At 50.5% G+C, this 21,255-nt stretch overlaps 2 protein-coding genes across 3 annotated transcripts; both read left to right on the forward strand.

The window, feature by feature from the left end:
- Positions 1-48: 48 nt before the first annotated feature.
- Positions 49-11,696, forward strand: CAPZA1 (capping actin protein of muscle Z-line subunit alpha 1). The gene is made up of 10 exons (XM_056362079.1): positions 49-191; positions 4,604-4,667; positions 4,929-4,980; positions 5,812-5,875; positions 7,073-7,279; positions 7,681-7,760; positions 8,208-8,286; positions 8,786-8,857; positions 9,492-9,554; positions 10,135-11,696. The coding sequence occupies exons 1-10, from the start codon at positions 153-155 to the stop codon at positions 10,273-10,275; spliced, it is 861 nt and encodes a 286-aa protein (XP_056218054.1). The 5' UTR covers positions 49-152; the 3' UTR covers positions 10,276-11,696.
- A 2,017-nt stretch (positions 11,697-13,713) lies between these two features.
- On the forward strand, positions 13,714-21,125 carry MOV10 (Mov10 RISC complex RNA helicase). 2 transcript variants are annotated; one of them, XM_056362080.1, is made up of 22 exons: positions 13,714-13,945; positions 15,119-15,215; positions 15,337-15,467; positions 15,551-15,789; positions 15,869-16,109; positions 16,351-16,473; positions 16,579-16,732; positions 16,813-16,967; positions 17,110-17,286; positions 17,374-17,521; positions 17,612-17,773; positions 17,868-17,971; positions 18,203-18,300; positions 18,385-18,504; positions 18,590-18,692; positions 18,918-19,041; positions 19,123-19,314; positions 19,454-19,528; positions 19,642-19,767; positions 19,956-20,044; positions 20,247-20,368; positions 20,620-21,125. In XM_056362080.1, exons 1-21 carry the CDS (start codon positions 13,812-13,814, stop codon positions 20,359-20,361), a joined length of 2,907 nt encoding a protein of 968 aa, XP_056218055.1. In that variant the 5' UTR covers positions 13,714-13,811; the 3' UTR covers positions 20,362-20,368; positions 20,620-21,125. The 2 variants fall into 2 exon arrangements, with proteins under 2 accessions (XP_056218055.1, XP_056218056.1); XM_056362081.1 differs by having other exon boundaries at positions 20,842-21,125.
- The last annotated feature ends 130 nt before the right edge of the window (positions 21,126-21,255 follow it).

Genomic DNA, 21,255 nt, shown 5'->3' on the forward strand with positions numbered 1-21,255 from the left:
GGCCCACCCCCCCCCCAGCGTGGCTGCCGTGCGGCGTCTGCCCGCAGCCAATATGGCGCTGGCCGCACTTCCGGCCCAGCCCGGCGGCGGCGCCCAGCCCGCCGGTCCCGGCATGCTCCGCGCGGGGCCGGGCTGGGCCCAAAGCTGCCAAAATGGCCGACTTCGAGGACCGAGTGTCGGATGAGGAAAAGGTAGGCAGGCGGCTGTACTTACACAGTGGGCTGGCCTCACTTTCTCCGTAGCAGGTGGGGAGGGCAGTGAGGAGGTTTAGCTGGGGTTGGCGGGCCGACCTGTGGCCTAGTCTCCCACTGCCTTGGGGCAGACGAACCCCGGATACCGGCCGGGCCTGCGCTGCCCGGGTGAGCGGCTGGGCGGGCACAGCGGTTACTTACCAGCGCAACGTTTTGCGTTTCGATTTCTGTATTGCTTGGGTGCGGCTGAGGAGTCTCGGCGCACCTTTGTGCATGAAAATATATTTGCTTTCAGCTTTTTTTTTTTCTTAGGTCAGTAAAAGGCAGCGGTGTCTTTAAAAGGTGCTGTGCAACCTGTTCTGTTCTAAAACACCTTCAGAACGTGTCTTCACGTTTTCTGCTTGCCCCTGCTGCTGACAGTAACTTTTATTTAAATCCTACAAATTATACTGGCTGCAAGGGCCTAAGCAGAAGCAAATAGAGGAATATTTATTTTGGGAAAGAAGTGAACAGATTGTTCCTCTTGCATAGGAATGTGGGAAAATTACAGTCTTAAGAGCAGCACTGAGTTTCATTTAACAGGCGAAGGGGTTACCTTTTCTGCCAGGTAACGCTAGTTACATACAAGTGCTAGTTTAAAAATGAAGTCATCGTTGCTTTTGATGTGAAAATTAAAACAAAACCGGAGTTGTGTTATTTTGGGTGTTAGGGTGGTACAGGTTTGAGAGTGAAGGAGGTGAAGTAAATCACCTGTGGTAATCTAGCAGGTCCTTAAAGAGCTGGAAATACACCCGAGGTCCCTGTTTTAGGCTTACATCTCGGCTAGCTGTTTAGTCTGGGAAGGAGAGTCAGTGTTGCAAGAACCTGGGGTCAGTGGGTGTTGGTTTTCCTCCTCCCACTGCATTCACCTGGAATCTGCAATTCTTTCAAAGCACTTGCAGGGAAGGTCTTTCCTTCAAGAAGAGGCTCTTCAGAACTATGTGCGCCCAAGTAATTTATTTGGCAAAGTAGATGGGATTTCGCTTGAAATCAGAGCCTTTGTTCTGCTTCATGTCCCAGCTCAGGCATCCTAGATTCAGTTTAAAGTAGCTCCATGCCTAGCACAGGTAGAAAAGGATAATCTTAAGCAAGGATCTGAAGAAGAAACACGCAGCAAGGATTTACTACAGTGTCTATTTTATAACCATTCAGATAGGTCTAGGACTTTTGTATATGTTTCCTTTCTTAGGTGAGTTTACCAATGCTTTAAAATAAAGCAAACAGAATAAATCAATAGAGCAACAAAATTAATTCCTTCTCCCCCTAGCCTCACTTCTTTATTCTCTATAGGCATATTTTAGGTAACCTGAAGGATTCATTTTAGTTTAAAGTCTACTGCAATGTATCCTATTGTCTACCTAAGTTCATTCTGCTGCCATTTTGCCAGCTTAAACTAATGGTTCTGCAGCTTCCTTCTCAGACACTTTCCCCATTTTAGAAGGAGGAAGTTTGTTTTGCTAACGTGTTGCAGCACTACCTGAAATGGCAACGATGGCCAGGAAGTAGGTCAGTTTGCAGAAAGTCTTATTTTCATGCTTCTGCAAATGAACATCCTGCCACCGCAGTGACACCACTTTGAAACAAAACAACTCTAAAAACCAACTGATTCAAATGCTTGACATTTAGAATTAATTACTCCACAACCTGTTTCCTGCACTCCACTCCTGATTTCAGTAGTTTGACTTAAATGCTTTTTATTTCTTTGCTGTGCAAGAGAGGCAGGGCTAGGGATACTTTATGAAAGTGAACACCTTGCAGCGTTTGCTTTGTTATGGCTGCTTTTGTAATAACATTTGATTTAAAATGCAGAGTCCTTTCTGGGTTGATTTAATTTTGTTCATCCTTCCAAGTGGAAGAATTTCTGGAAGACTAAAAATCTATCCTGTAAGATTTGTGGTTTTTACAAGGATCTCTTTATGAGAATCCATTGATCTAAAAGCCAACATATTAAAGCAGTGGTCCCTTTTATGAGGGTTCCATTACAGTATGATTCTACAGCCACAACATTGTTCATAAATTTATAAGTTTTATGGCTTTTTGGGGGGCCTTATTTGTCCATCTGTTGAACCACTTTATAAAAGAGAATCTGTTTACCTGGGGAATTAATTTGCAGGATGTATTCCAGCACAGTCCTCCCACTGAGAGGCATCATGGCATGAAGTGGTACATATTTGTAAGCCCTTTAGCACAGTGATAATGCCTGTATGAATGCTTACACTTGCGTTTTCTTAGAAAAGCATATGGTGTGATTTTAGAAGTCTTTCAGCCCTTTAGGGCTGGCTCTCAGCAAAGTCCACAGAGGATATAAAGCAGCAGTGCCCCCCTTAATTACTGTTAGGTGATCTTCGTCACCATCCAGATATCTGATAGTGAAATCTAACAAGATTATGGCAACAATGTGTCTGAATTACAGTTCTTAAAATGGCAAAAATTTTCCAACAGTAAGAGCTATGTTGTTGCTGTATATTTACCAACCTTATCTAAAAGCAAAAATTTAGAAGATGGTTTGACATTCCGTATTGTATCAATTACACAAGTTACTGACTTTTCAGTTTTTCATTTGTATTGCCTAATTACTTAAGACAGAAAGAGTATATACATTTTTTAAAATTAGGTGCTAATTTGGAAGACAATTATTTTTATCTGAAGCTAATCCAATTAAGGCAGAGTTGTTACTTGATACTGTTGGAATAAGGCCGTGTACCCTTTGTTTGGAAAGGTGTTTTTTTCCTTTCATGGCTTGCTTTAAATCATTGTGACAAACAACAATTTCTAATTAAAATGGGGAAGACTATTGAGAGAAGCAAGTTATTTTCAGTTCTGACAATAATTCAGCCGAACTAGTTGGCTATATACACACTCCTTTGTTTTACTGCTCAAAATGAAAAGTAGAAAAAGTAATCAGAGTTGTAATGAGCACTGTTCTGCAGTCATCTTCAATAAATGTCTAGTTGAGCAAGAAAGGCTTATTGCACAGCTTTGTTAGCTGTGCTTATTGGAAGAAATGACGTTTTTATTATTCTAAGGGAGAGGTTTAATTTTGTGTCTTTTCCTGTTTCAAGTCTTCCAAGATGACTCTGTTCCCTTTGGTCCTGTAAAAACCATAAAAGATCTGATTATGAAAACCATAAACTCTTACTAGTTTTCAGCAGAATCGATAACTAGATCACCTAAATTCTAACAATGCAAGACGTGTATTGGATTTCAGAACACGGTGCAGTCTTACTACTTTTTAGAAGAGAACGGGTTTTTCTTTTCCAGCTTCAAAGTTTGCAGGCATTCAGGTATTTTTCTTATAGCTAGCCTTTTCAGTTATTTATGGTATCACTCACAGTTCCACATGCTTGAATTCTTCCACTCTCCTGACAGTTCATGGCTGGACTACAGTACAGTTTCCAATAAAATACCACAAGATGAAAGGAGTAAAATGCCACTGAATGGCACGGGTGGTGTGTCCGCTGCTTAGGGTTACAAGTGACCAAGGCAGCATTAGAGGGTCAAGGGGGGGGGGGGGGGGGGGGGGCAGGGGGGAAAGGACACCTGCTGAAGTGTAGGTGGTTTCATGGTTTCATTTGGAGGCTCTGTCTGACTTCTGTGGTTCATTTTGGCACTTTCTGTCACCTCCCCTGTTTCTGACAGTTCCCAGCTTTTTACTTTCATCTCCATAGCACCTTCTGCACCCTGAGCACGTCTGTGGCTTTTCAGTGTCCATGGGGCATAACTAACTCTGGAAGCAGTCCCATGGCAGTCAATGTAATCGATTTGCTGCTCCATTTATAGAGGGATCAACCTCTCATCCTTCACATGCTGTTGCTGTGAAGCTGTGGCATCTTCTTCAGCCAGTCATCAGCAACAAACAAGTTGCATCACAGGGTATGAGGGTGTCCTGCAAAACAGTCAGACACTCCTTAGCTACGGGGTTGTGCTCCAGTTACTGTCCAGTTACACTGTCACTTCTACTGCAGTGGTTTCTTTATATACCTTTATAAACCTTTAGGTTTCTGATTACTAGCAAGGATCAGGAAAAAACATTGTTTCGGAATGTTGCCAAAGGGAGTGGCTAGCCAGCATTCATATCCTTTAAATAGGTTAGTACTGTGCAGGTGGAACAGTCCAGATTTTTACAGGTGCCCATGTGAACTTCCTGAATATGTTTGGAATTATTCTGCTCAATTACACTGAAAAAAATAAAATAAAATCTGGGTTTAGTCTATTTTGACAATGCATGCCTAGATGTCTCCCTAAGTCTGGCACTTCCTATCATAGTCAGAGCTGGTTTTGTTGGTGAATGGCTTCATTGTAGGTTGCAGAATGTATGAACTCAGTAAATTATCTTTCTTCTTCAGTTCAATTACTTTTCTGCTTCATTGTAGGTGCGTATAGCTGCAAAATTCATCACTCACGCACCCCCTGGAGAATTCAATGAAGTATTCAATGGTAAGTAAATAAAGAAAAATGATCGGTGGCGTTTTCTTCTCATTTCATCTGTCGTCAGAGGCTAAGGCAGTGTCACAATATACTGCTTTTAAGGTTAAGAAGTGGTGAGGGAAAAGCATGCTGTCACTCTGTGACTACATATGCTTAATGAAACTATTTAATCACTTTAATGTTTGCATCTGTACAGTTGAAAATGAAATGCATAAAGAAAAACGTTTGATCAAAAAATCTAATAACCTAACTGAACTTTCTCTTCTCCAGATGTCCGGTTATTGCTTAACAATGACAATCTTCTCAGGGAAGGAGCAGCACAGTAAGTACTAATATTTCAAACGCAAGTCAAATTACCATCAGAGATGCGTATGTTTTCTTATGCCCATCGTTCTGTGACAAAGCAAGCCCTTTGTTGTATTGAGAGCAATCTTCTTTAATTCCTTATCCCCCCAACAAAATAGATAGTGAAAGGCATCGATGTTTCTTTTTAAAAGCCCTAAATTGGAATTTGTGCTGTAGAGGCTGTATAGAACCGACAGGAAGGCACTCTGCCAAAAAGTTTAACTCTGCAGCAGCAGGAATGCCTGATCTTGTTGAAGCATGATTTGTAAAGCAAGTGGAGCCTGAAATACTGAGTAATCCTTAGCTGAAGTTTAGAAAAAGAACTGCCCTCAAAAAAAGCTTTCAAAATATCTTGTTTACTTGCACAGTCTCATTATAAGGCACTTAAAGATTATGCATACAAGGTTTTTGATGCTAAGATTTTACTTCAAGCTGGGTGACATGTCAGTCATCAGGTCTTTACATAAGAAAATTGTAAATATTAGTCTACTCGTTTGTTTACCTTACTGCTGTCTAAATTATAGCTAGGGTGTTCCTGCTTTGCCTTGGCTTGCTCATATTCCCCCAGGCTGCCTGCTGTTGTACTTTTGAACTCTGTACTTTTCTGGTCATCACTAAATAAACCTGGCTTTAGACCTGGGGTTTTATAGCTACTGTCAATAAAAGGTACTGAAAAATTCTTTAAGAGTGCTTGTGTGTATTATTTGCCAAATTAAGTTGAAATTGTCTGTAATATAAACCACACGATGTACTTATTCTGGAGTCAAAATAAATGTGCTAACATTCGTGTTCTTTTAATTCTTAACAGTGCATTTGCACAGTATAACATGGATCAGTTCACTCCGGTGAAGATAGAAGGGTATGATGATCAGGTAAGGGAAAACTTTTTACACTTGAGGTTTGTATTACTACACTGTGTAAAACCAATAAAAATGTTGTTTCATCAAGATGTTGACTAGCTCGTTCTACTCACAAGCAACCATCTCTCCTCCTTCCCCCTCCACATCATATATTACTAAACTTTTGTTCTTAATAGAACAAGTGTGAGATGTTCTCTTAAAGTTTTTTTCTGATACTGCCTAGTAGCTCTAATTCGTTGTTCCTTACATAAAGCTCCATGCTCCATTTGCACTTAAAAATTCTTATGTTGCTACCTGCTTACAGTTCCTGCTGACAATTGGTAGTAGAATCTTAATAGTTTGGGGTTTTTTTTACCATTTCCTGCATTTTTAATCTGTTCCCCCCTACACTAAAGGACATGCTGTATCTTTGATTATACCAATCTAATACTGTCCAGTCCATGCCAGCAGAACAGGGTGGATTTTTTCTGAAAACAAGCAGCAAGTCCTACAGAAGATGGAAAGCTGGCCTGGCCATCTGTTCTGTTCTCTGAGCCAAGTCCTGACCTAGCTTTTCTGATGTCCCAGATAGGTTCATGGGACAGATATTTTTTTGAGGGCTGTCCAAAGAAATAGCTTTGACGAGAAAGTTACAGTACAACCTCAAAAAAACCAAAAAAAACAATAAAGCCAATGTTTGGGAAGCCAGAGAATTACAGTGAATAAGATAAAGGAGAGGGAAGGTACAGTGCTGCTTTACTGTGTACTTTAGTTTGTGTATATTAGAAACAGCCACAACTACCTGACCAGAAGAAGAGCTACTGCAACAACGGAACATTACAATAAATAGTAAATTCCAGAGTAAAGTTCTTCATTTTCTTTAGAATGAGGAAGGAAAATAGCAAAAATAACTGTAAAAGCAAAACCACCTGTTTGTATCGTAAGAATGCCCAGCTTTAAGCTGAATATGTACATTATTATAATACAGCCATTGCTGGGACAGAAGACTAGGTGCAGTATTACTGTGAAGAACAGAGAGGTTACCTACAGCCTCAGTTCAACTACTCTTGGTTAAAATTATTACTGAAAATCCTTGTTTCTTTATGTGATATTATAGCCCAATGAAAGAATCTATTGAAACATTGATATCTATTCAAATATTCAGGGGAAAATGCAAAACAGCACATTTAGAGTGGCATAAGTGTATCTTAATTTCAACTTCTTTTACAGGTCTTAATCACAGAACATGGTGATCTGGGCAATGGCAGATTTTTAGACCCAAGAAACAAGCTTTCTTTTAAGTTTGATCACTTAAGGAAAGAAGCAAGTGACCCCCAGCCTGAGGACACAGAATCAGCTTTAAAACAATGGAGAGATGCCTGTGACAGTGCATTGAGAGCTTATGTGAAAGATCATTACCCCAATGGCTTCTGTACTGTTGAGTATCTATCTTTTTTCACTGAAATTTCATTGCTTCGTGTCAATCAGTACCTTGAGTGGACTCTGTGCTGGGCCATGCTGTTTGAATTCTCCATCCTCACTAATGTTTTTGCTAACTTTGGAATAACAAGTTCCAAAGAAAGTGCAAATAGCTGGGTATGCCACAGTGGTAAAGATGTATTAGACCTAATTTTTTCTAGTCATGGCTGCCAAGCATCTGAACACCCACAGTTAGTAAAAAGGAGGCAGTATTTGCACGTATGTGCAAGTGGAGGTGTAATCAGTGGTACATGTTCTCGGTGAGATACCACACAGCAAGCCACCATACTGCAAAAAAGGGATGTTAAGAATGGCTTTCCTCAGCTCTTGGGCCTTTATAACTCTTTTTCTAAATACAGGTTTATGGTAAATCTATAGATGGGCAGCAGACAATTATTGCCTGTATTGAGAGCCACCAGTTCCAGCCCAAAAACTTCTGGTAAGATTATTTCAACATTGTGTATTTTCTTCCTTTACTAGTCCTCAAGCAAACCCATCCTCCATGTTGTCTGACACAGTCTGAAGAGCAAGTAGCCTTGGACTTCCCAAGAAGTTCTGCTTTTCATGCTGTAGTCTCTTTTCCTTGCAGCTCCCTTGGTGCTTCCCTGAAGGTTTCAGTGTAGCTCAGTGACCTATCCAGAGAGAAAGGTGTTAGCAGAGCTAGCTAGTTATCCCCTTACGTATTCCTGAGCACAAGTGCACTGGAGCTGGCCTGTACTGAAGCTGCATCGTATTCAGCTGTGCTTCAGAAATTTAATTCAGTGCCATGTAAGGCACTGTAATACTGGTCATAAGATGACAGCAGAAACAGATTGCTTTTGTTAGTTTGGTTCTTTTTGTTGTTGAAGCTTCTTGGAAATTGTTTTCATGCTTTGATTGTTTTTAGGAATGGTCGTTGGAGATCAGAATGGAAGTTTACCATCACACCACCAACAGCTCAAGTGGCTGCAGTGCTCAAAATCCAGGTGAGTTACAAAATCCAGGTGGACATAACAGGAGAAGATGCATTGTGCTTCTCTTACATGAATGCATTCAGCTCGGCATGAGATGCTGAAACACAGCTGAAATGTCCTTCTCAAGTCAAGATGGCATTAAACTATATAATTCAAGAAATTTATTCTTAAATCTAGTGTTTCGGGCATGGTCTACAGTCTGGCCTGTGGTTTATTGTATAGCATTACCCTATGCGCCTCCAAGTGTGCTTCACTTTATAGGGCTAAAACCTATACCATGAACTCTTTTATAATTGCTCTTATTTCAACTCTAGGCATTTACTGCATTAACATTATCTTGAGCAGTCTTGACAAAGAATGAAACCTTTTAGAAAATCCATCCTGCTTTTAGTCTCCACGTAAGCAGAGAAGACTGGCACAACAATGCTGTTGCGCCATTTTGGTAGCATTTGGGGGCTCTAGGGATTATAAAGAGTGTTAATGATAACTTGCATTTTGTCTCTTTGTTCAGGTTCATTATTATGAGGATGGCAACGTTCAGCTGGTTAGTCATAAAGATATACAGGACTCTGTACAGGTTTCAGTAAGTATGCTACAAGTTTTTTGGTTGGGTTTTTTTATGATAAAGACACTATTTCTTAAACATCTCGTGAAGTATGTGCTTCTATGTCTATGTTCTCTTCACTTCAAAGTAATGTAATTTTAGGGTGACTGGTCAATGTAGTTGTAGTGCTTAGAGTCACATGGGAAGCCCAGGTTCTCGATTGCTTCAAGTTTGCCTGTACTGGAAAATACAGTCTCTGTCGGAAAGTTCATCCTAGGAGGCTCAGTTAAAGAGGGCAGAATCTGCTTTTCTACCTACGTGCAAGGAAAACAAATGGTAAGAGCAGTACAGTAAGGGAAAAGAAGTCCTGTGGTACGGTAGAGGGAGCAACAGTCACAAAATCCCCAGTCTATACCACGAAGGTCTACTTGGCTTTTGCTCACTAGGGTGCAGTCCTGTTTCGGTTTGGAGCAAAAGCTCTAGCCAATACATACCTCTGTCCTGAACCTCACTGAGACATCCTTAGAGAGCAAAAGGAACCCAGCTGCAAACATGAGGCGGAAGCTGCTGATGTTATCCTCTTCCTCTGTACTCAGCCTGTCATTTGAAAAACCCATTGTGTAGCTTTTGTAAGTTGCTCTTAAACATAAAAAAATATTTTTCCCCTTTGTAGAGTGATGTCCAGACAGCTAAGGAATTTATTAAGATAATAGAAAATGCAGAAAACGAGTACCAGGTAAGGATCAGTGGTGGTTAAATAAGTATGATGTAATCATACTGGTCTTCATTTACAGTTAATGGAAATATGGAAAACCGACCTGTAATTCTGTTTCTGGCTGAATCTGATATTGACTGTAAGAATTACCTAGAAAAGAACAGTAGTATTTGTTTAAAGAATGTAGCTGTAAACTACTTGTAATTAATAATTAAGTTTGCTATATAGTTATTTTAAAGGGTTTCAAATGATACCTGGAACAAGCGTGGAAAGGGAGTGGGTGAGTCTTAAGTATTTTCCTCTGTGACAGTTAAAAATACTGAAGAGGAAATTTGTGTGACAGCTTTTTACATTGTCCCAGCCCGTGTGCAAGGAGACTCGATAAAAAATAAGTCACTGAAACACCTAAGGAAACACTGCTGCGTTCACAGGGGAGTTTAATAGAAACCCTTTTACTTGCACACAGACTGGTGACTGCGTTACTAGTTTAGTTAATAGCATGCCTTCACCTTGTAGAAAGGGTTTTGCAGCTTTAACAGAGAGTCATGCTTTTCTCAGTGTGTCTTACTCCTGCTGTAACTGAATCTACTTGCTTTTGCAGACAGCAATCAGTGAAAACTACCAGACTATGTCAGACACCACTTTCAAAGCCTTACGCCGGCAGCTACCCGTCACCCGCACCAAGATCGACTGGAACAAAATCCTCAGCTACAAGATTGGCAAAGAAATGCAGAATGCTTAGTGCAGAAGTAAGGAGATCTATGAAATGTTTGTGTGCAAAAAACAAATGTGGTCCTATGCCAAGTAGATGGTTTCTAAACCAGTGCAGCGTGTTTCTAGGGCTTTCAAAGTTAACAGGTTTTCTAGCCTCAGAACTGTGGAACAAACAGCGTTGTCTGTGTTTTGTGTTTCCTGCCACATAAACTTCCTGTTGTGACTGCATTTACTGATAGGCCATTTTAATTAAGCTACATTCATGGTTCAGAAGTACAGCTGTTCTCAGTCACTGATTGTACTGGTTGGAAAACTTCCTAGCTGGAAAAGCCCTTTACAAATACAGCTGAGGGTGCAGAGCATTCCCTTCACCCGTACACAGCACTCCAGGTCCTCCAGTAAGTTTGTCAAATCTGCCAACAGCTCAAGGCGCTATGCTGCAAGGTATAATAAATGCAAAAGACAGTACGTCCTCATGTTCTCCTTATTATTTCTGACCCCCACAAAGCAAAAAGCCTGCAGGCTTAGATTTTACTGTATAAAATGAGTTTACAAGATTCTTTACAGAAATCCCTACACAGCCAGCTCTTCCAGGGACATCACTTTTTTTTTTTTTTTTTTTTTTTTTTTTAATCTGAAGATTTGAGCCATGTTCCCCAAAAGTGAACATTTCTGCCCTCCACTCCCCCATGTAAGTACGGTTGTCAGACATCTGCATTTTTAGAGAACTGCAAGTTCCTGTGTTGAATCGGTAGTGATCCATGTAGGCTGGATGGTGATTAAAAAATGCAAATGTCTACAGAATAATAGGTATGTTGTGCTTTAATGCTTTGTGGCAGGTTCATAGAATTTGTATCACAGGTGTATCAATGGATAGTGTACAAAATAAATAAACTTGCACCAAAGTGAGAGAAAATATCTTTCCATTTTGTCTCAATTGTGGCCAGTTTCTTTTCATACTTAAAGGGAATTTTGGAATTGATCTATTTGTTGCTCTCTAAATGCTTGCTCTGTGTTAATTTTTTTCCCCTGTAAAATCAGAAATAGCAGTCCTACCAGTTTCTCTTAAGGGGAGGTTGAAGAGGCATGTGAATGCCTTTTTCAGAACTCAGAACATGGCTTCACTGCAAAATGAAACCCTTTTGGTGAACTCATTTTGTTTGCACTTTTTTATCACTGGGTGTTCTTGCATGTTCTGTTTTTTAAACTGGCTAGTGTCTTCCTATTTTTAAATACACAAAGAAGGGAGTTGGGAAGAGAGGGATGGAACTGCCTGTGCATCACGCTTCAGATTTTGCACAGTAATATCCTAAAATAAGTGTCTATCCTTTGTGAGAAGTTTTGTCTGAATAAAGTATATTTGTATTTGCTGTCAGGACTGACCATCTTACAGGCCATCTCTGTACCAAACAGTCTAGTAGAAATACACCCATCTTTGTTTTAAAGCCATTTGTGTGTGTTCTTTTGTGGCTTGTTTCTGTTGGCTCCTGATGAAGGCAGATCTCCAGGTAACAGCCTGAAAGCAGGGCTGGTATTGCTCGCAGACCCACAGGTGATGCTCCCACTCTGCTACACAGACCAGAGAGCTTTCAGATTAGAAGAAAAAATGGTCACGCAGCTTTAATGAAGCACTTCACCCTGGGGAAAATGGTGGACAAGCTTATTCCACTCATCTGTGCCTTGCCTGCCCCACCTCTTCTGCTCGGCCTGTGAAATACTAACTGCTGGATGTGTCCTGTGCTGGGTGCGTGGCAAGGACCGTCTTCTGGAGGGTTTGCACACTGCTGTGCAGAGCGCTACTCAAGGACAGCGCTGCTGCCAGCAGGTGTTTGTAGAAAGGGTTTCCTCCCTGCTGCAGCACCTAGAGGAAAGGTTATGGTGGATGAGCACCTAAGGTGCTGCAGTCTGTGGCTGTGGTCCCATCCAGACAAGCACTGCAGCAGTTTGAAGAATGTGAAGTTGAAGCGGGTCGCAAGATAAGGCTATGCACACAAAAGAGCTTTTATCTGCCTCAAGGTTAGCTTTTTCCCTGCTATGGGTTAGTTAGGCTAATAGTTTGCCACCACTTGTTCCAGCCTTAAGACTGTTTGTATCTCTTTGTCCTCCAAATCTTTAGCTAATCATCCTTTAGGCCAACTTGTTCCCTGCCTGGCCCTTCTCCCCCACCAGCCTTCTCTACAGCAGACTCAGCTCTCCCAGTCCTCACCCCTTCCCAGCTCCTATTTCCTCCTTGGAAAAGCAAGGCTTGGCGTGACTCTCAGCCACCGGGACCCTAAGCAAGTGCCAGCCCCACGGTGACACATGCCCAGAGGCGTTCTAGTCCTTACAGTCATCTGCTGTTGTCTGCTGGAGACCAGAGGCTGAGGCCAGCTCCAGAGCAGGCATATCCCAGGCTGGCTCTGGTGAAGGTACAGAAGTCAGAGGCTGAGCCCAGGTGAATGACAGTGAGCTGGGACTGCTGGGCTAAGCCAAGGAAGGCAAAGCCAGCCCAGGCGGCTGCCCCCTGGGGAAGGAGCTTTCCTACCCATTTGCAAGTTCAAGCTTAAAGCACCAGGATTCTGCCTGCGATACCTGACAGACTTACAAGCAACTTCTTCAAAGGCAACACCCCATTTTTCGAGCCCTCCCGCAACCTGCGAGGGGCCCTGCACCATCGCAGCCTGGCAGCCACCCTCAGACAGCAGCAGCCTGAAGAGCTCGGAGCGGTGGAAACGCCACCCAAGCTAAGGTGGGGAGAACAGTAGCTTACTCCAGCAGCCCTGGGCCACGGGCGAGGCAAAAGCAGCAGCCAGCCAGCACCACACGCGGTCCCAGGGTCCTGAGCCATTTGCACAGAGGCAGGTCAGGGATCGCCCCCCTCGTAGGCAGGCTGGAGGATGGAAGCTCAGGAAACCAGGAGCAGAGAACCCAGCTCTTGCTGCTGCCCCATTGGTAGAGCAGCTGTGTGAGCTCTGGGAGCAATCACCCCCGTCACTGCATACAGCGATGCGGAGCACCGGGGCCCCGCTCCTGCCCTGGCAGCAGCACGGGTGCGAGTGGCAGCCTCTGCACGCCTCCCTGGGAGCGATTCCTGCCGGGGCTTGGGGGTGACGGCGAGCCCAGACCTTTGACACGCAGCACCTCAGCTCCTCCAGCCCCGCAACCGCAGCCCCGCTCTGGGCGCTCGCTTCCCCCGCGCCTGGGGCAGCCCTGCGAGGGGGCTGCGCGCCCCTCGGGGTCCCGGTCCCCCCGCACGCAGCCAGCGCGATCCCCGCTGCCATGTGGATGCCGCAGGCGGGACCCTCTGTGCGCTGCGGGACCCGGGGCGAGGCTCTCCCCGAACTGGGCACGGGGCGATGGTGCCATGCCGTGCCGTGCCGTGCCGTGCCGTGCCGTGCCTTACCGGAGCCGCCCCCCCCCCCGCCCCGCTCCCCCCGCTCCGGGAGGGCGGTCCCGCAGCGCTTGCGGCCCCTTTCGCTTTCGTTTCCCCCTGCGGGGCCAGCCCCGACGCGGCTCAGCCCAGCCCAGCCCAGCCCGACACGGCACACCTCGGCACGGCTCCGCACGGCACAGTTCGGCTCTGCCATGCCGCGGTTCAGCGTGGCGGAGGCCCGGCGGTGGGGACATCAGTTCGTGCAGTTCCTGCAGGACACGGGCCGAGAGCAGGAGAGCCGGAGGGACACGCTGCGGGGCATCTACAACCAGGAGTTTCGGAGCAGGTGAGAGCCCTTGGCCGGACCCCGGCAGCACTGCCTGGGATGGACCCCCAGCCAGCATCGTCCATCGCCCGGCCAGTGTCGCCAGTCCCAGGCCAGCATCATCCATTCCCCCGGCCAGCATCATCCATTCCCCCAGCCAGCACTGCCAGTACCTGGCCAGCATCACCAGTCCCCAGCCAGCATTGCCAGGGCTTTGCATGGGGTGTCAAGCCAGCTCCAGCCATCAGCTGGGTGTGAGGGTAGCACTGGGGAGCCAGTGTGGTCTTCAGGGGCTCTCCCTCATCACCTGCCTGGGGGCGATGGAGGAGCATGTGCTTTCTGAGCAGCAAGGACCACTTGGACGAGTTAAATGCAGAGGCTCCGCTCCCTCCAGGCATGGAGAGGACAGAGCAGCATTGCTGGGGCAGCCGTGTCATGCTGGGCTGTAGGTGCAGTGTGGGGCAGAGCTGCCTCTCCAGACACCAGCCTGGCATGCTCCCAGGCCCCCCCATCTCAGCACAGCCCTGCTGAGATGTTTCCCAGCTGCATGGGCCCCTCAGCAGCTGCCTGGGCTCGCCTTGGACACCCACTGCCTGCCACGCTCCCCATCTCACCCTGCTGACACTGGTCACGCTGGCCCTTGTGCAATGTCACTACTGTTAATTATTGGCAAAGGCGGGATTCAGCCCATTGGCAAGCTGCGGGACATGCCCGAGGGTGTGGGAGGAGGAACCAGGTGAGGCATCACTGCCAGAAGCAAAGTGGCCGTGCCTTGGAGGAGCCCCCATCTGTGCCGGCTCAGCCCCTGGGGCTGTGCAGGTAGCTGACCCCTCTGGACAGCGTCTTTGTCGAGGATCTTGGGATGAGGATGCGTCCCTGCCCTGCTGTCACTTGTGCAGGGACAGGGACTGCATAGCTGTTGGGGCCAGTGATGCTGTGGCACAGCTGGAATGGCCATGGCACAGCTGGAACAACATGCCACAGCATGGAGCTGCTGGAGCAGCCTACAGGGATGTAAGATTTGCAGGGGCCAGTGGAAAGCCCCAGTCCTCCTCCCTCTCCCAGCGCAGAGAGGAGCCACCGAGTGCCCCTCACCCCAGCCTCAGTGCCCTGCTTCACCTTCCCTCCCTGCTTGCCTCCTCTCAGCTGCTTGTGCCCCCCGCAGCCGAGCTGGGCTCTCCCTTGTCTGTGCAGGACTGATACAAAAATACCCAACTTCTCCTGCATCTTGTACGCGCTGAGAGTGACCCATCAGGTGCAGGTCCATGGGGAGTCAGTGCACTTCAAGAAGGTGAGGGAGGCCCCAGGCTGGGGCAGCACAGCAGCTCCTGCACCCACTGGGACTGGCTCTGTGAGAGCTCCCAGCCCCGGCAGAACCCTGGGGGCACACTGATGCTGGTGGCTTCTTGCAGGAGAAGAGGCGTGTGGTGGTGGCAGACCAGTACCGGAGACCCAGGACAAACACAAAGGCAGCGTCTGCATCTGCCTCAGGGCAGCAGCCCAGCTCCACTCCACAAGTGCCCCAGAGCCATGCCAAGAAGTGGTATGACCAGCAGCACCCTGCCCCGGCATGGCCCTGGGGATCCCCCACACCAGCAGGGAAAGTCTGACCCTCCCTTCCCACAGGGCCAAGTTAATCCGCGGGAAGCACGGGGTAGAGATCACCTCGGAGCACGACCAGGGCAACGGACAGATCCGCTTCCCGGTGGTGCGTGGCAAGCCCTGCTTGGCCTCTGTCCTGGTGCAGAACCGTGGGACGGAGGCTGTGACACTGTGGCGGTGCCAGCCACGCCAGCCATCGCGAGAGCTCTCCTTCACCGATGAGCAAGGGGTGACACAGGGCCAGTCCCTGCTGCTGCACCCAGGTAGGGCCCCGGCCCCTGGCCCGCACCCTGCCCCACTGGAGGAGGTGCAGGACCCAGCTCTCACCTCTTTGCCTCGCAGGCGGCACATACCCCATCCAGGTGCAGTGCCTGAGCACCTGCAACGGGTTCTTCTGCATCGTGGTGGTCTTCGAGTTCACCAAGGAGCCGAATGAGCACTTCAGCATCGGGCGCTGCATTGCTGCTGTTGCTGAGAGCCAGCTGGCCAAGGACCTGGGACCCTCAGCACCTTTCCAGTCTTACCAGGCCAGTCTCCAGCACCCTGTCACCATCATCACTGAGGACGGTGTCCCCCCTGACAGGTATGTGGCAGGGTCACCTGCGGCCACCCTGTGCAGAGGGCCCCAGCCTATTCTCCAGCTGGGACAATGCTCAAGTCCTTGGGATCTAGCTGTCCGGCACCCTGGGACAGTGCTTCATCCCCGCATGATGGCTGGTGACAGCAGGGTTGGGGACACCCTGCTTGTGGGGTCCATGGGTGGTTTCAGCCCAGCGTGAGCCCAACCCTGCAGTCCTTGTGGCACTGCTGTCCCCTCCCCCCAGCTCCCTGAAAAACGAACTGGAGAGGGAAATCCCTCTGGGTATCTACCACTACCCAAAGAGCCTCAAGGACACCATCCTGCTCGGTCCCAGCGCCAGTGCCAGCTCCAGCTGGGCTGCCATGCAGTGAGTGCCAAGGGGTGGGGGCATGCTGCCCAGCCCTTCACCCCCCACCCGCTGCCCCTTGGCCAGGGTGTCCCTGGGCCACGATGACATCCCTGCTGCCTGCAGGTCGCTGCTGGAAGCCCCCTTGCAGGCTGAGAACTACAAGCAGAAGTTCCAGCTGCTGCTGCACCTGGAGGAGATCCAGATGGAGGTGGACATCCGACGCTACGACATGCAGGATGTGCCCATGGTGCAGGACAGGACGCTGCTGGTCCTCAATGTGCGTAGGGAGAGCCCGGGGGGCGGAAGGGGTGCTGGGGCTCTCGGCGTGCTTGGCATCACGCTGGCTGTTCGGCACAGGTGCCTGGTGTGGCCGAGAACCGCCCGTCTGTGCTCAAGGGGGACCACCTCTTTGCCCACCTGAGCAGTGAGCGGGACTGCTCCCCGCTTGTCCAGTACAAGGGCTACGTGCACAGCGTGGAGCTGGAGAAGGTCAGGCTGGGCTTCTCCTCCAAGTGAGTGGCGTCCAGCCCCGGCTGGGCTGGCAGGGCCCTGGCAGCCCCACTGGGATGCACTGAAGGCCGGGTGTGGGCTGGGAAGGGCTGAGGGAGGCAGGGGGGAGCATCCCTATGCCCTGCTTACACTGCTCCTTCCCAGGCTGCTGAAGAAGTTTGTGAACAATCTGAGATTCGACGTGACCTTCACCTTCAGCCGGCTGCCGCTGCGGGTCCAGCACCGGGCTGCAGCCCTGGCCATGCAGCGTGGCTTGTCCAGCCTCCTCTTCCCCTCTGCCTCCTGCCACAAGTCCCTCTTCCCAGGCACCTTCCAGCCCCGGTGAGTCCCCGTGCCTGTGGCGCAGGAGGGGACGGACAGGGACAGGAGGGGATGGGGACCTGGCACGCTCAGCCTCTGCTGCCACAGGTGGTTTGACCGCAAGCTGCAAGCAAACGAGGAGCAGTGCAGAGCTGTGATGCACATCGTGACGGGGATGTCCAGGCCAGCCCCATACCTCATTTTTGGCCCCCCTGGGACAGGCAAGACGGTCACAGTGGTAGAAGCCATCAAGCAGGTGAGCAGCCAGTGCTCAGGTCCAGTCCTGGGCATTGCTGCCCACCCTGGCCCGTGGGGCTCGGTGCTGTCACCCTATCCTCTCACCTAGGTATGGACGTGCTTCAAGGATGCCCACATCTTGGCCTGCAGCCCTTCCAACAGTGCCGCAGACCTGCTGTGCCAGCGCCTGATCAAGGACATTGCTCCCCGGTACATCTACAGGCTCATCGCCAGCTCCAGAAGCTACCATGAGGTGCCCGCCGATATCAGGGTAGGTCCCTGCCCCTCCATCCCGGCACCATGCTGCATGTCTGGGCTGACGGTTCCCAGCAAGAGCAGGATCCTGCCGAACACCTCTGTTTTAGCCCTGCTGCAACTGGGATGACAAGCAGAGCTGCTACGTGTACCTGAGCAAGGAGCACCTGGGGCGCTACCGGATCTTCATCACCACGCTGGTGACAGCAGGAAGGTTGGAGGACCAGGGATTGTCCCCACTGCCCATAGTGGGTGGACCCAGGGGCTGCCCTGCAGCCAGGCTGTGAGGGCAGCCTGGTGGGGTGTGGTGGGGAGAAGGTGTGGAGGAGAGTGGGCAGCAGAGGGGACGCTTCCTCTGCAGGAGGGTGGGGATGAAGGTGAGGAGAGGAAGGATGGCCAGCCAGGGCAGGGATGCTGAGGCAGCCTCACTCCACCTCTCCCCTAGGCTGGCATCAGCCAACTTCCCCCCAGGGTTTTTCTCCCACGTCTTCATTGATGAGTGCGGCCAGGCGGTAGAGCCAGAGAGTGTGGTTGCTATCGCAGGTGAGTGGCTGCCATCTCAGGGACCAGCGTCTCTGCGTGGCCTGGGGACCCCCCTGTCCCTCACTCAGCTCTCCCTCTGCCCAGGGCTCCTGACTGCCATGGACCCAGAGACCAACCCCAATGGGGGGCAGCTGGTGCTGGCAGGAGACCCCCAGCAGCTGGGCCCCGTCCTGAGGTCACCGCTATCCATCAAGCATGGCTTGGGTGAGTGGGGAGAGGGAGGGAAGCGCTGCCAGCGCCCAGGGGCTGAGCAGCCTTGCGGGGAGCCACGGGGTCTCGCTGGGTGCAGGCACCTCGCTGTTGGAGAGGCTGATGCTGCACAACCCCCTGTACAAGAAGTCGAGTGGAGGATACAACCCCCAGTTCGTCACCAAACTGCTCTGGAACTACAGGTGGGGACGGGGCCAGCATGGGGATGGGCGCAGGTGGGGATGGGGCTGCTCTGCTGAGTGTGGCTTGGTGCAAGACCTGTGCGTGCATCCCGGGCTCCCCAGAGCCTCATAGTGCCCCAGCTGGTGTGGGAGATGGGAGCTCACCCACCAGTCTGGATGCACGGCACCCAGCAGGGTGCTGGGGCTGCGTGGTACATGCCCTGGGCACTGTCCTGCCTCTGCCAGGTCCCACGAAGCCATCCTCAGGATCCCCAATGAGCTCTTCTATGACAGTGAGCTGAAGGCCTGTGAGAGCATCGAGCTTGACGTCCGGAGTCTGTATTGTGCCTGGGAGGAGCTTCCCAAAAAAGTGAGGGGTGCAGCAGTGAGGGGGCCCATGGGGGAGCCCTGAGCTGTGGGCAGAGCAGAGCCCAACGCTCTTCATCGCCAGGGCTTCCCCATCATCTTCCATGGGGTTTGTGGGGAAGACCGGAGAGAAGCCAAGAGCCCCTCGTTCTTCAACACGGCTGAGATTGAGGTGCTGGTCCACTACCTCAAGAAGCTGCTGCAGAGCCGGGGCAAGGGGGGCTGCCCCAGCGTCTCACCCAAGGACATCGGCATCATCTCTCCCTACAGGAAGCAGGTGAGGGGCACGGCTCTGCGGGCCGGGGACAGGCAGAGACCTCCCAGGGGGCAGCGGCACTGGGATGGTGGGCAGCCCCGGGGCTGGCACTTGAGGATGGCTCCATGGCAGCTGGACTGTGCTGCATGCTTCCCCCCAGGTGGAGAAGATCCGGAAAGCCATCACCTCCCTGGACCCCACCCTGCGGTCACTGCCAGACATCAGCCTGCTGAAGGTATGGTCCTGGGTGCCGGGGGAGAGGAGCCCACCCTGCCATGGGCAGAGGGACCCCCACCAGCCCCAGCCTGGGGGTGCTCCCCAGACACTCACCTGCTGTCCCTGACACAGGTGGGCTCCGTGGAGGAGTTCCAAGGCCAGGAGCGGTGCATCATCCTCATCTCCACTGTGCGCAGCTGCAGTGAATACCTCCAGCTTGACCAGGACTTCAAGCTGGGCTTCCTCAAGAACCCCAAGGTACTGTGCTGCCTTGAGCAGACCCCTTTCCCTCAGCACTCCCCCCTCCTCCCCAGTGTCCTGCAGGCAGGTAGAGCTGCTCTGGGTGCTCAGCACCCCAGTGGAGCTGCCTGTGGCTGGGAGGGGCTGGCGAGGGGGCTGAGAAGCGCTGCTGCACGGTAAGGCCCTCGCTCTTCTTACCTTTTCAGAGGTTCAACGTGGCCATCACCAGGGCCAAGGCTCTGCTGATCGTGGTGGGTAACCCGGCCGTGCTCAGCAAGGACCAGCACTGGCAGAGGTCAGCCTTGCCCAGCTGCACCTGGCCCCCTCCCCAGGCGATGCTCTGGAGCACCTGCCTGCCCTTCCCTGCTGCCTGCAGACAGTGCCTGGCTGTGCCCAGCACTACAGAGCCAGCAAGGCCATTGCAAGCAGTGAGGCCAGCGCAGGCAGCAATGCCACTGGCACCTCCTGCCCATGCTCCCCTCGCTCTGTGCCCGCAGGTTCCTCAGGTACTGCAAGGAGGAGGGTGGCTACACGGGCTACCCTTACGAGGACGAGAGCCCGGCAGAGGACACCCTCACCGCTGACCTCCACGCGCTGCACCTCAGCAATTAGCAGCCAGGTGAGCAGGGCTGGGAGCTGCCAGTGGAGCCCCACGGGAGCAAGGTGAGGAGCGGCACAGCTGAACGGGTGGCATCAGCACCCCGGGGGGCAGCGGGGCCGGGGATGAGCCGAGGTAGAGTTTCATGTGCAAGGGACCCTGGGAGGCTTCTCCTGCAGCAAGTGCAACAGGACTTGGGATGGGCTCTTGCTTTGGGGCTGCCTGTCCCCTCCTGAATCAGGGGGCAGCTCTGCCATGGGGTTTCTCTGTAGGAAACCCATCTGGGAAAGGAGGAGAAGCCCTGTGGAGCTCCAGCACCCCTTGGCCTGCACCTGGCCTGAAGCAGCTGCCTGCTCTCCCCCTGCCTCACTCCCGGGGTGCCCAGTGCACCATGCATCCCTGTGGGGATGGGGCTGAGCCCGAGGGGCAGGGGGGTCCTGCCAGCCAAGAGCCCTGGCACAGACTGTGGGGCAGCCACCTCTCTCTCCTTGCAGAGCGGGACCGTGCCAGTGCTCGACTGGAATCACTCTCCATTTTAAGGTTTTCGATACAGTTGTGGAAAGCTAATTCTTTGTGACTGGTCTCACCAGTCAATGACTGGCTTAAGCGCAACTCCAGCCTCCAAAGAGCATCCTGGGGTGTGCAGGGGAGCTCAGCGCTGCTGCAGTGGGTGACTGGGGCTCAGGCACAGGGTGGCTCGGCTCCTCGGCCCAAGAGCTGGCATGGCTGTGCAGCCACACTTCATTTTGTTTCCCTGCAATAAACATTTAGAGAAAAATGGTGTATTGAAGTCAAGTTCTGGGCCCTGCCACTGCAGCTGGGGCTGCCGGAGCAGGGACAGGCTTGCTGCAGCCCTCCCTGACCTGCTCCAAGATGGTTAAAGAGGAGGGATGGCTCCAGCAGTGACT

Source organism: Falco biarmicus, chromosome 16 (assembly GCF_023638135.1).
Source record: "Falco biarmicus isolate bFalBia1 chromosome 16, bFalBia1.pri, whole genome shotgun sequence".
Taxonomy (NCBI): Eukaryota; Metazoa; Chordata; class Aves; order Falconiformes; family Falconidae; genus Falco; species Falco biarmicus.

Excerpts from the sequence above, each read along its gene's own strand:
- CAPZA1 (XM_056362079.1), top strand. The coding sequence starts at position 153 with ATGGCCGACTTCGAGGACCGAGTGTCGGATGAGGAAAAG. Across the intron at positions 4,668-4,928 it reads ATTCAATGAAGTATTCAATG|ATGTCCGGTTATTGCTTAAC; the intron begins GTAAGTAAATAA and ends TCTCTTCTCCAG. Across the intron at positions 8,858-9,491 it reads AGGACTCTGTACAGGTTTCA|AGTGATGTCCAGACAGCTAA; the intron begins GTAAGTATGCTA and ends TCCCCTTTGTAG.
- MOV10 (XM_056362080.1), top strand. The coding sequence starts at position 13,812 with ATGCCGCGGTTCAGCGTGGCGGAGGCCCGGCGGTGGGGACATCAGTTC. Across the intron at positions 16,110-16,350 it reads GACGGTGTCCCCCCTGACAG|CTCCCTGAAAAACGAACTGG; the intron begins GTATGTGGCAGG and ends CCCTCCCCCCAG. Across the intron at positions 19,768-19,955 it reads GCTTCCTCAAGAACCCCAAG|AGGTTCAACGTGGCCATCAC; the intron begins GTACTGTGCTGC and ends TTACCTTTTCAG.